We start from the raw sequence: 14,653 nt of genomic DNA on the forward strand, positions 1-14,653 counted from the left end.
ATTCTCTCACCTTGGAATAACCGCAAGGACTTCAAACCACCCCTACCTCTCACTCTCTCTTTAGTACTTCAATCCAGACTCCCCAAAGGAATCTTTAACTGCTCAGGCCTAGTCCTCCTTCCTTTTGGTGCATGTCATCCCAGAGGCCTTTCTTCTGTTCAACTTGTCCTCTCTCCTGAGTATTCAGGCAATCAATACAATTCATTCTTAACTATTCAGCTGCCTGGTTCCGTTTTTTCCAACTCTAGCCTTGTTTCTCCCCTATTACCATCATCTCTGCCCTCTTTTAGGCTGAGGAGGGTATGACTGGTTTCTCCTGAGGACTGTCTCTCTCTCTTCCAGAGCCTCATGTCAGAGACACCAATTTGTTCTTCTCTTTTTGTCTCCTTGCAATTTCATTGGGATTTCTTTGTTCTTCTTCCCTTGGGAACTGTTTTTAAATATGCATTTTCTGACTTGCTTTCCTGTGCCTATCCTAGCATGTAAACCACCTCACTTGCATATTATTTCATGGACAATGGTTATATTACCTTCCAAATCACATGCTATAAAATGCATGCTGTAAGCAAAACATGGTTAGTTCAGATCTCATTATCTTTTCCCCTAAACCACTTCCCCTCTTCCCCCATCTCTATTTCTGTGGATAACACTGCAATCCTCTCAGTCTCTTTAACCCAGGAGTGGGCACTTCCGGTCCTCGAGGGCCACAAACCAGTCTGGTTTTCAGGATATCCCTAATGAATATGCATGAGAAAGATTTGCATGCACTCTGCCTCAGTTGTATGCAAATCTATGTCATGCATATTCATTAGGAATATCCCGAAAACCAGACTGGTTTGTGGCCCTCGAGGACCGGAAGTGCCCACCCCTGCTTTAACCCATAACCTTATGGCCATCAATTACTCCTCTCTCTCCTTCTCTACACAAATATAAAGCACTGCTAAAATATGTAATTTTTTTTCTCTATAACATCACCAAAATCAATTTCTTTATTTCTGAGCAAGCCTCCTGAATCCTATTCACTCTTTCATCACTTCCCACATAGACTATTCAAAACTTCTCCTCACAGGACTTCTTGCTAACCATCTCTCTCCACTTATAATCTACCAAACATTCAGCGGTATGACATCTTTTCTTTTGTTTCTAAATCAATATAACCCTTCTTTTCATGACACTGTGTTTAGTCCCTATCATTAGGAGTGGGCATTCGTTCCCTACGAATTGGCAATTTGCAACGTATAGGGACATATTTGTTGTATTCATGGGGAAGTGAAACGTATCACGATTCCCCAAGAATACAACAAATCTTCACCAAATTATTTGGCCATCTAAAGGAGCCAATTTAAACAAACCCCCACCCTCCTGAACCCCCCCTCCCCCAAGACCTACCAAAACTCCCTGGTGGTCCAGCAGGGGGTCCGGGAGCCATCTCCTGCACTCACACCCTCGACTGTCGGTTTCAAAATGGCGCCGATAGCCTTTGATCTACTATGTCACAGGGGCTACCGGTGCCATTGGTCAGCCCCTGTCACATGGTAGGAGCAATGGATGGCTGGCACCATCTTGTGCTCCTACCATGTGACAGGGGCTGACCAATGGCACCGGTAGCCCCTGTGACATTGTAAGGGCAAAGGCTATCGGTGCCATTTTGATTACCAGCAGCTGATGACCCAAGTGCAGGAGATCACTCCCGGACCCCCACTGGACCACAGGGGCTTTTGGCAAGTCTTGGGGGGCCCATCCTGACCCCCACAAGACTTGCCAAAAGTCCAGCGGGGGTCCGGGAGTGACCTCCTGCTCTTGGACCGTCGGCTGCCAGTAATCAAAATGGTGCCAATAGCCTTTGCCCTTACAATGTCACAGGGGCTACCGGTGCCATTGGTCAGCCCCTGTCACATGGTAGGAGCACAAGATGGTGCCAGCCATCCATTGCTCCTACCATGTGACAGGGGCTGACCAATGCACTGATAGCCCCTGTGACATAGTAGGTCAAAGGATATCGGTACCATTTTGAAACCGGCAGCCAAGGGTGTGAGTGCAGGAGATGGCTCCCGGACCCCCTGCTGGACTACCAGGGAGTTTTGGTAAGTCTGGGGGGGGGGGGTCAGGAGGGTGTGGGGGGGGTTGTAGTTAATTTAATTTTAGCCGGGACAAATAAGAATGAACATATAAACATATTGGGGGCCCCCCCTTACCGAATGCAACTTATCTGCTCCCCGATGAATACAAATCCTGAATGCAACATATGGCGTCCCTTTGCACATCCCTACTATCCATTTCCACAAACAGTTCTAGCTCCTCTTAGTCACCTATCTCAATTCCTCATTAACTATCTTCTTTTATCTCTCCCTATACCTCTCATTGTGAAGTCCACTCATCAGACAAATCACCCTTATTTATTTTATTTTATTTAAGATTTTTATATACCGGCATTCATGATAAAATCACATCATGCCGGTTTACATATAACAGGGGTGTACAATGAACAACAGTGTAACCTGTGGAAGTGAGCAGTTATCTTATCTATGCCCTTCTTCTCCTTCATCACCAACTCCTGACTCTGGGCTTTCTACCTTGTAAACTGATTACATTTCTGTCATGATCCTTATTTCTAGGCAGCCTCCCCACCAGCAGAGGTTCTCACTGAGCCACAATCTCTCCTGTGCTAACCAACTCCTTGATGCTCACATGACACAGCAGGGCCAGCCCTATTTAGCCCTGCCTTTCCCATAAATCATTGCCTCCTCATCGAGAGCTTTGTCTCTTTGCATTGGCCAATCTTACACTGCTTTCCTTCTATGTGGCCATCATGGCCTTCCTGCCTTGCCTTGCAGCCTCCTTGACCTTCCTGCCCTGCCTTCCTGCCCTGCCTTGTGGCCTTTGGGCCCCCTAGTCTTATTTTGTCTTGTCTTGTCTTCCATTCATATCTAAAGTGATTGAGTTATCAGTATTATACCAGTTTCCTGATTTTTTTTGACACATATGGCATCAGATAAAATCTACCATGGACAAGTGGAAGGTTATGCATAAGGGAAAAATAACCCATGCTGTCATTGCACGATGTTCGTTTACATATTAAGAGTTACCACCCAGGAAAAATGATCTAGGCATCAAAGTGGATAATATATTGAAATCATCAGCTCAGTGTGCTCTGGTGATGAAAAAAGCAAACAAAATATTAGGAATTATTAGGAAGGGAATGATGAATTAAAGAGAGAATGTAATAATGCCTCTATCACTCTGAGACCGGACCTTGAATACTGTGAACAATTCTGGTCTCCGCATCTCAAAACAGATGTAGATGCATAGGAGAAGGTACAGAGAAGGGAATCCCAAATGATAAGGGTCATGGAATGGCTTCCCTAAGAGGAAAGGCTAAAGAGGTTAGCGATGTTTAGCTTGGAGAAGAGATGGCTGAGGGAGGATATGATAGAGGTCTATAAAATCATGAAAGAAATTGAATGGGTAAATGTGAATCGGTTATTTACTCTTTCAATAATACAAGGACTAGGGAGCACTCCATGAAGTTAGCAAGCACATTTAAAACAAATTGGAGAAAATAATTTTTTACTCAATGCCCATTTAAGCTCTGGAATTCATTACCAGAGAATGTGGTTAAGTCAGACAATGGGGCTAGGTTTAAAAAAGGTTTGGATAAGTTCCTGCAGAAGAAATCCATAAACTGCTACTAATCATGTTGACTTAGGGAATAGCCGCTTATTACCAGCATCAGTAGCATAGGATCTATTCAATATTTAGGTACTTGTAACCTGGATTGGGCACTGTTGGAAACAGTAGGGGTGTGCATTCGGATTGACCGCATTAGTAAAACGCAACTCATATTTTTTTTTTACTTAAAAAATTGATTCGACATAAACGATCGGATTTCCCACATATCGAACATAGATATGTTCGATATGCGTTCGGCCCAAAAAGAACTTTTGGCCAGCTTGAGGGGGTCAGGAGGCCCCCCCAAGCTGGCCAAAAGTTCTTTTTGGGCCGAACGAGCCGTCCGGCGCGAACTTGCCGGGAATCACGTGACGTCGCGTCTGAGTGACGCGGCGCCACGTGATTCCCGGCTCGTTCGCGCCGGACGGCTCGTTCGGCCCAAAAAGAACTTTTGGCCAGCTTGGGGGGGTCAGGAGGCCCCCCCAAGCTGGCCAAAATCACGTGACGCCGCGTCACTCGACGTGCCACCGACGTCACATGCTTCTCGCCAAGGATTGCAGAAATGACGTCCTCACTCCTCGCTCGATCACCAGGGAGTTGTGGTAAGTCTGGGGGGGGGATTAAGGAGGGTGAGGGGGTTTAATTTTTTTTTTTGCACATATGTACATATACCCAACTCATTGGATTTTTTTTATGTCCATATTGGCCGCAAGTGGGACCCCCTTTCGGACATAAAAAATATGAACATAATTTTGCTCTGCACATCCCTAGGAAACAGGATGCTGGGCTTCATGAATCCTTGGTCTGACTTAGTAAGTCAATTTTTTACCTTGGATCAGTATCAATTTGGATTTAGAAGATATTATAACACTGAGAGTCTCTTACTGTCATCTGTTGGCAAAATTTGTAGAGGCTTTGACCTAGGTACTAAGTTTACATTAATTTCCCTTGATATTGAGCTGCATTTGATTCCATAAACCATGAAGTCCTGCTAAGTAGGCTCACAGCTCTTGGAATCACTGGGACTGTTATGGCCTGGTTCATGTTGTACCTTACATGGTTTCCAATTACGACTGGTGTTCCCCAAGGTTCAGCTTTAACCCCTGCTATGAATATATTATAAGCTATATGCATACATTAACATGGGATTTAATGTCAGAAATAACTAGGGGAGAGAGAGAGAGAGAGAGAAAGGACCTCTGAATAGAGTCACTATGACATGCTCTTTCTATCTATCTATCTATCTATCTATCTATCTATATATCTATCTATTTGTACCACTGAAAGAAGGAACACTTTCAACTTGGGGTAGGGTGGGTTTGGGGAGTGGTGGTTTTAGATACACAGTCAGAGGACGTAACTACAAATTTGATATAACCGATGAATTTCTATCATTTGAAACAATGAAAGGTACAAACAAGAGGAGTTGATTTCTACTATGCAATCTCTAGCTAGCTTCCCCTCTTACAGTTGTATATATATAGCATGTCATATTGACACTATACAGAGGCACTCTACCTTGCTCTCTCTCTCTCCCTCCATCATAATATACCGTGAGCATTAAAAACAAATAATGTGCAACGCGATAATGTACCATGTGTAATTCTAAAATTTGCTTAATCACACCCATTGTTTTTATCGCGGGTGCTATTTCTGCTATATTTATTGCAATTTGATGAATCTAGGGGTAAGATCACTACAAGTCATACAGAATGCTGCAGCACATCTTCTTATGTTTACCAAATCCTGAGAACATATCACTCCCATCTTGCTTTCCTTCCACTGGCTTCCAATTCACTGGTGAGTATGTTATAAGTTGGCTGTAACAATCCACATCTTACTAAATAATGTCAAATCACCTTGGATACTTTCCATGCTAAAAATTCACATTCCCACTCATAATTGTCTTTCTGCACACCAAAACTTACTCTCCAAACCTTGCTCGTCTGGCCGAGACACAAGAGCGCATCTTCTCTTTACCCATTAAATCACAGATGCAAAAGCATTTAAATGGCATTGAAAACTTTCTTATTTAAGCAAGTCTTCAAGATCCTGGGCTAGCTCCTCTTATGTCTGTAGTTGTTACATGGGGCTACCTGTACCAATACTATGAGACATCTTGTATCACTGTATTTTCTGTTGTACTTGACCTGTTTCAATTTATGTTATTGTATTTTTTTATTGTGTATGTGAAATTGTTATCCACCCCAAACTATTCAGAGGGCATGGACTATAAATAATTTTAAATAAACAAATTGTGGCCTGCTCAGGCCTTGTTTTATACCTACCTTAAGGCTAGATTCATCAAACTATCACATGTGATAGGAAGAGGTGCATGTTTTATGGTAATAGTGCACATTACAATAAATAGGCAATCTTAGCACTTCACATAGGTATTCGCAGAGTGTGAAAACTTATTTGCACTAATACCACAATTGTTGCAATTCCTACCTACAAACACTAGGGGGGGGAGGGTGGCTGGGAGAGAGAACATTGTACAAATTTCATCTTTGTGTCAGTTTCCTCACTCCAAAGGTCATCAAATCTTCACAAGAGTATACTGTTCTGTTTGTACATTTCACTCTGAATGTCAAAGTGACCCCTAACCCCTACACTACTACCTAAACCTAACCTTGAGTTACTAGGTGAGCCTGCTATAGAGGTATAAATACCTAACTACTAGAAGGTTCTTATAGCTAGGTTCTCTCTTTCTCTCTCTCTCTCTCCTAAAATACCCAAAACACTATTTGTGAAAAGATTGCAACATGTGATTTGGCTATATTGCACAGCTTAAAGCCAATGAAAAAGGTGTAGTTATTTCCAGCATTAAAACTGTGCATTATGGCTTTGCAAAGCCAGCCCACTTGGACAGAAATCCTCCCCCTTTTCCAAATTAGCATCGCACCATGCGTTATGGCATTTATCATGTGCAAAAAGGCCATAACGTGACTTGGAAAATAACCCCCTTATTTTGTGTTAGTTTCTGGTTAGCCTGCATCGTACATTCTTTGCCCTGTTCTCGTGGTCCTGTCCAGACTTAGTCTTGGATTGTCCTGTTCTGTCCTTGTCTTGTTCAGTCCTTATCTTGCCCTGTCAAGTTCTCCTTGTGGCCCCTACTCCCTGTGGGTCTCCAGTTGCAGTCCCTGTCTCCAGTCCCAGCCTTTGCGTCCTGTTCCAGCTCTGTCTCCAGCTCCTGCCTGCCTTCAGAAACAACCTGTACCTCCAGTTCCAGCTTTGTCTCCAGTTCCTGTCTCATCACCTGTGCCTGCCTTATCTTCTGCACCTGCCCTTCCTCTAGACCCAGCTTGTCTCCAGTTCTAGCCAAAGGCTTGCTGGTCACCAGAACCTGTGGGCTGAACCCAAGGAGGAGGTGGCTAGTGAGGCGGAAGATCCTATCTGGCTTTGCCCTAGAATCTGGCCCTGTTCCTGCTGGGGAAATCTATCTAGCTAGTTCCTCACGCCATAACAATTTATATTATAACATTAGTCAATTATTTATTTTTAAAGCAACAACTACATTTTAAGGAATGTTGTACTTTGGAGATCCACCACAGAGGATGAGATGGATTCTTCCAAATCTCCTGCACTCTGTCAACTTGGGACACTATTGAAAAGTCATTATTTTTGTGGTTTTAAAAACGTAAGCATAAAGGGCCGGATTTTAAAAGGGTTATGCGCTTAACCCTTTTAAAAAAAACCCTGCGTGCACCGAGCCTATTTTGCATAGGTTCGGCAGCACGCGCAAGCCCCGGGATGCGCGTAAGTCCAGGGACTTGCAAAAAGGGGCGGTAGGGGGCGTGGCCAGGGGGCACAGTTTTGGATCGGTGGCATGTTCGGGGGCATGTGGATTGTCCAGGGGCGTGGCCAAGTGTCCCGATGGCGCGGCCTGTGTCGGGGCCTGCCACGCCGGCGCACGTAAGTTACTACTGCCCAGAGGCAGTAGTAACTTTTCTGGTAAAGGTGGGGGGGTCTAGATAGGGCCGGGAGGGTGGGTTAGGTAGGGGAAGGGAACGGGCAGCGCGCGCAGGGCTCGGCGCACGCAAGTTGCACAAATGTGCACCCCCTTGCGCGCACCGACCCCGGATTTTATAAGATACGCGCGGTTACATACGTATCTTATAAAATCCAGCATACTTTTGTTCGCGCCTGATGCGCGAACAAAAGTACGCGTGCACGCTCTCTTTTAAAATGTACCCCAAAATGTACTTAAATCAACACAAATTAAGATGTTATTTTGCTATACCTCAATTAAAATTGAGAGCTGACGTCCTACAGAGGTTGAGCTTAAGGTTGTCTGCTAGGAATTTACTACTTGTCTCTAAGGAAAAGTAAGGAATCTGTATCAATAAAAAGATATAAAAAGTCAAAGTTTAGTTCTGATTCATCTTGGGTTTCTATGCTTATTGGAAAACCCCATAACAAATGAACTCTTTGTGGCCCATATTCAAATGGGGTTTGTCTGGATAACTTTTCAGTTACTCAGACAAAACCTTTGAATGCATTTTGCCTCCCTCATGGCTAAATTTAATTTGAGTAAGCTTTTACCTGGGTAAACGTTAGCCAGATAAAAAGTGGAAGGGCAGGGAATGTTTCAGTGGAAGCGCTTAAGTTTAGTTGAGTAACACTGGGTTAATCTGGTTGGAAAAAATTATTTAAAATTACCCGTGTAACTTTTTACTCCCAGCATTGTTGAAATTTGACTCCAAAACATAACAAACTATTCCACTGCCCTCCTCCATTTTCTTCCTCTATATATTACAAAAAAAGAGACTTTGTCAGCAACAACCATATGCCTCTCCCCATTCCCATCCTCTTCCGGTGTTTTGCTTTTTTTTTTAAAGGAATGACTGGCAAAGTAACCCTTCATCATGATCTCCCTCCCTGCATTTAGATATAAAATTATGATTGCAGCCCAAACTCACCACTCTCTCACCTTCCTACCCCATTACAAAAATGTTGCCCTTATCCTCCTAAAGCGACCTATACTCCTGAAATCTTTAAGAAAGAAAAAATTGCATGCTGCATCCCTAAAGCTCTCCCTCCTCCCTGGATCCCTGTCAATAAAAAACTAGTTACCCTTATCCCCCTCCCCCCCAAAAAAAAAATGTCCCCATTCACTTCAACTTTTTAAAAAAGCAATGATTCCTGCAGCTTGAACGCCCCCTCCCCCCCCCCCCAACCACCACATCTCCCTTTTTGCTTAAAATAACCCTTGCCCTCATTTCTCTCCCAACCCTGAACCCCTACCATTCGGACCCATTCAGTGCTTCCAAAACTGTTGCAGAAGCTGAGTGGAAGAAGAGATGGGTATAGCTCCTCTATTTCGGCATCCTGTATTGCTCTGGTTGATTTTCAGTGCAAATCAGCTGAGGTGAGCAGCACCGAGGTCCACATTCTGTAAGCCAGTGAGCGGCAAAGTCACCCTCATAACTATAATCAATGGGAGATGTTACTGCTTAATATCCAGCTAGCCTTTTAAGTTTATCCAGATAACTTTACTGCTCACCAGCTTACAAAATATGGAGCTCTTGTTATTTAACTATGTAGTTTTAATCTGAACTCTGTTAATTATCTAATAATTACTCAAATATTTGCCTTTGTTGGGTACTCAAGACAATCAGAAAAAATAACAATAGACTTTAAGGTGACTATAGAAAACATGGTTTCAGTATGTCTTACTGCTACTGGTATTATTCTTGTAATTGTTATTATGAACACTCATTTTCACTGCTGTTTTATTATCAAGATATCTTCCAGATTTAATTAAAATAGTAAGACATGGTACAGAATATATTGTCTGTAGTTAATGTAGCAGGGGAGATAAACAGTAAAAGATAAAAGGTCTGAAAAGCAGGAGCGATTAGAAACGCACATATCACAAAAGAAAAGAAAAAGAATACAGAGTAGAAAATGCACTGGGGAGGGGCAATTTGATGCCCCTCATTAAATTATTTGGTGCTTTTTACTGAGTGGAGTAGATCTGGTATGAACCCCTAAATATGAAATTGTTAGCAGCAATATCCCTTCAATAAGAATTTGGTATCAGACCACTAACAGTGTCAGTGGGGAGATGGAAGCAGACATTTTCTGTGGTAAGTTGGTAATCAGAAATAAGGTAAAAATAAACTACATGCAAAATAATATATAGATAACTGGGGAGCCAGATAAGCTAGAGAATCTTCCAGTTTAGGTAGGTAAGAATAGAAAGAGGAAGCTGGGGAAAGGGAGCATATGACTGGATAGAACATGATCAATCTCGCAATAACAAATGTATCATTTTAATGGCAGATTGTCAGTTCAAAAACTAAATAAAACGATTTGGTACCATCTGCAGCAGCTGAAATTTCAAGATACCAATCAGCAGAGATCTTCAGTCATTAACACACACTGCAACTTGCTAGGAAATGTGCAAAATCTTCTAGCATTGCTTTGCAGTAATAGGTGCTCTGACTTAAAATGTGTTTTAATTTGTTCTTTTCTTTTTTCCTTGTAGCCTTCATTTTATTGTCTTTGACACTGAGGTCTCTCATGACATCCTAAAGGTGTGGGATGGCCCACTGGAAAGTAATATTCTGCTGAAAGAGTGGAGTGGCTCGGCCCTTCCTGAGGACATCCATAGCACCTTCAACTCCATAACCCTACAATTTGACAGTGATTTCTTCATCAGCAAGTCAGGCTTTTCCATCCAGTTTTCAAGTAAGCGATCTTATTTGTCAAGGCTTTGACCAGGCTCACCCTTTGTGGCACACCAGTTTAGCATTCCTTCTTCCTAGTATTGGTTATTTTCTGATAGCCCCTTGTCTTCATCAACTGCTTCATTTTAGCTGAAACCTTGCTTTCTCTTCTAATGATAATAAATGTGCTTCCTTTCCCATAACCTCAAATGCCATTTTTCACCAAAGGCACAAGCACATTTCATAACTGGTGGCGGCACAGTTAAACGAGTTAGAAAGTCTGTTGTAGTTTAGCAGCAGGGTGCTGCAGGTTTACAGAAGTAATAGAGTTAGCAATATAGTGCATACTAGAAAGGAAAAGTACTTAACCTTTTTCACCTTTGTGAGGAAAAAAAAGATTGATACTGGGTAGAAGACCATCATCAGTTCAGTTACTGCAGTGAAAATGTTCTGTGGTTGCTTTGTTAGTACACTTGACTGCAAAGAAATAAGAGATCAAACAAAAAGCTGTATATGACACTTTTTATTAAACCAGCCCGACAAATTGAGCATAATTCTTGATAAGTAGTCACAAATGTACTAATATAGTCTAATAAAATGAATCACCTCAACCTGTTTATTGATCTTCATTTCTGCATATGCAGTAAAAAAATAAAACCAAAAGCAATTTGAATTCTGGGACTGATTTCCTTAAGCTAGGATAATTGTTTGACTGCACATGGAATTTGTATTCTACCAATCATATGATATTGCATATTGGTGGTAGCAGAGTTTGGGATGGGGACCTGGAAAACATGGAGGTTAACATTTTTTATTTATGATGTTTGAGAAATGCCTAGTTTCAGTACACTCACTATGAGGATGCTAGGGTTAAACTTTGAGGTATGATGTGATGTATGCACATGCCAAACAGTTTTTAAGTTAAAATCTTGTTTTAACAGTATCGAATGGCAGTTAATAAAATTAGCTTATTAATAATACTAATAATAATCATTTTAAATCCAAATCTGAATTTTGTGCTGCCCTGAGCTGTTTTCACATTTGGAGGGAGATATACTAAGGTGTGTTGTGCTTCCCAAAACATTAACACATGAAAAAAAAAAACCTGCCAAAAATGCACATCATTTGTGAAATTGTGTATGCACTATTTACTGTTTATTTGCTCATTATTTTACTATTGTGAAGTTCATCCAAAATGCATTCACTTTATTTATTTATTTGTTTGAAACATGTAATATACTTAATTCAGCATCAGTTGTTCTATGCTGTTCACAGTATTCACATAATTATAGTTTATACAAAAACACATTACATCAGTACACAACATTATTCAGACAAAAACACAATCATATTTGAAAATCCAATCGGAAAGCAAAATGAACCATCATCTGAAAACCTTGCATAATCTATTACAAAAGTCTTGCCTAAACAGGTAAATCTTTAATGTTTTCTTAAAATGCTTGCTGACAGGTTCTGCCTGAAGTTCTAATGGGAGCTTATTCCAGAGTGTGGCTCCTGCCACTGAGAATGCTTTGTTGTAAGATGTAGAGATATGCTTCGTTTTTTTATCTTGGGTCAGGCTACGGGTCGGCCAACCTGTGGAAAACTTCATCTTCCATCGGGTTGTTTTTTTTTTTATCAGCAATTTTCACCAAAAAAAACCCCCACCCAACCCTTAAAATTTAGTTATTTACAACCCCCACACCCTCCGGACCACCCCAAAAAAAACTTGCCTAAAATCCGTGGTGGTCCAGCAGGGGTCCTGGGAGCAATCTCCCACTCTCAGGCCATTGGAAGCCAGTAAACAAAATGGCACCAGTGGCTCTTTCCTCTTACCATGGGACAGGGGCTACTGTGCCATTGGTCGGCCCCTGTCACATGGTAGGAGCAGTGGAATGCCGGCGCCATCTTAGAAAATGGCGTGGGCCATCCATTGCTCCTTCCATGTGACAGGGGCCGACCAATGGCACTGGTAGTCCCTGTCACATGGTAAGGGCAAAGGGCCACTGGCAACATTTTGTTTACAGGTTGCCGGCAGCCCGAGAGCGGGAGATCACTCCCGGGACCCCTGCTGGACCACCACAGATTTTAGGCAAGTTTTTTGGGGGTCTGGAGGGTTGTAAATATCTACATTTTAAGGGTTGGGTGGGTTTTGTTTTTTTTAATAAAGGTGCCCCTCCCACCTCCGCTAACCCCAAACAATGAATTTTCCCCGAAGTTCAGGGAAAATCCGTCTCGGGATTCAGGTCCTCCGACCCATGCTGAATTGGACTATTTATTTGAAATATTCCAATTCGGCAAAAACGATTGCACATCTAGTTGCGCTCGGGGGTGGACCCTTGTCCTGGGGCAGTGGAGAATGGCTCCCTGATAGGGACCAAGAAGCACCTGCCCCCAGGGGGCGGAGCACTGGAGGAGACAGAGGCTAGGAGAAGCTTCACCACTGGAAGCCCACGGTCCCCCTGGATGGAGCCTGTAGGGACCCGGGCCCGCTTGAACTTAGGTGGGCCTTGCAGGGTCTCCTGGAGAGATGGTAGACAGGCATGCCCACGGACAGCAAGGGAGTGTGGTCGGACTCGAGATTGAGGTTCAGTTGGAGCAAGGAAGACCAGAACAGCGTAGGCAATGACAAGGCAAGGGCCAGAGCCAGAATAAGGAGATGTAGTCAATCAGCAGGGATCAAAATCCGAGGGTCAGTCCGAGGAGAAGTCAGGCAAGGCAGAGGTCAGGTTCCAGAGGTCAGATGAGGTCACAAGGCAGGCAGAGGTCAGGATGCAGGCAGCAGACAGGAAGGTCGAGGAACAGGCCGAGGTCAGTACCAAGGAGACAGTCCGAGGGTACTACCTGGGAAGATGGACGGACAGACGCAGGAACAGAAGGACGCTGGAACAAGGCTGGAACAGTAGGATGCAGGAACAAGGCTAGAACAGTTGGTATCCTGGAACAAGACTGGAACGAGACTGGAACAAGACTGGAACAAGGCTTAGGACGCAGTGACAATCTAGCACACAATACAATGCCGACCCGATTGCCAAGGCAAGGAAGTGCAGGCGGGGACTTCCTTAAGTAGTTCCTTCAATCAGGGTGCGCCGCGGAGCTAGGACCTGCCCCTGGCCCTACAAGAGGCTGGGTGGTCCGCGCGCGCGTAGTGGCATGGCCAACGCCACGGGAGACACCGAACTCCGGCGTGAGGCCTGATATGCAGTGGAAGGCCCAGCAACCGCTGCCACGGGATGCCGAGGCCTGGAGGTGCTCACGGCTGCCGCTGGGGAGACCGACTCAGGACCTGCAGAGGCGCCAGAGAGGTGAGCAGGCCCGTGCATGGGCCGGATGTGGCAGGGCACGCAACACATCTCTAGTAAGATGTATGCAATTGGCATATTTTTGTATAGGGGACTGATGACACTAACATATCTGTGAAAGGAAACGTCAGGGGTGAAGGGCGGGGGGAGGATATGTTCCTGCAACTTCTCTTTCAGGTATAAAGGTTTTTCATTGTATAACATTTTTGAACATTCATATTTACAATGTATTTGAAAATGTATTGGGAGCCAGTGTAGCTCTAACAACTGAGGGGAGATATGCTCTCCGCACTGACAGCCAGTAATTAATCTGGCTGTAGCATTTTGGATTATTTATAAAGCATGCAACTGGAAATTTGGCAGGCCAACATAAATGGGTAAATTTTAAAAGGAATATACGTGTGCCCATAAACACGCCTCATTTTATAAAGCATGCTGGTAGCATTTAAAATACTGTTCCCATGTATATATCTATAGCCTTTACAATGTATCTTAAGAGGGAGCAGGAGAGAGACCACCTCTGTATAGAGGCACTCTGACACTCTCTATATAGACCTGTCTAGAAGGGCAATCTGAATCGGGGTGAGTTTTCGGATGGTGAGTTGGTGTTAGGCGGGGATGTTGTTACAGACACATTCAGAGGTATTCAAAGTAAAATTGTCATCAAAAACGAAGCTGGAACCCGAACCTGAAACCAGAAAAATGAATAAAAAAAAAAAAACCCAGTGGAAAAAAACCACCCCAACCCTTCCATTTTACTTTCTTACAACACCCCCACCATCCTGATCCCTCCCCAAGACTTACTAAAAGCCCTGGTGGTCCAGCAGGGTCCCGCGAGCGATCTCTCCCTCTGTGCCGTCGGGCTGTTGGGTCTGCTATGAATCAAAATGGTACCAATGGCCCTTTGCCCTTACGATGTCACAGGGGCTACTGGTGCCATTGGCCAGCCCCTGTCACATGGTAGGAGCAATGGATGACTGACGCCATCTTGTGCTCCTACCATGTGAC

General features: G+C 43.6%; 1 protein-coding gene across 1 annotated transcript in view; it reads left to right on the plus strand.

The window, feature by feature from the left end:
- The window catches only part of CSMD1 (CUB and Sushi multiple domains 1), a 4,035,193-nt gene that overhangs the window by 2,917,442 nt on the left and 1,103,098 nt on the right, over positions 1-14,653 (plus strand). The window contains 1 exon segment of the mRNA XM_029596871.1: positions 10,163-10,365. Coding sequence (XP_029452731.1) covers positions 10,163-10,365 — 203 coding nt within the window.

The sequence above is a fragment of the Rhinatrema bivittatum genome, chromosome 3, assembly GCF_901001135.1.
Source record: "Rhinatrema bivittatum chromosome 3, aRhiBiv1.1, whole genome shotgun sequence".
Taxonomy (NCBI): domain Eukaryota; kingdom Metazoa; phylum Chordata; class Amphibia; order Gymnophiona; family Rhinatrematidae; genus Rhinatrema; species Rhinatrema bivittatum.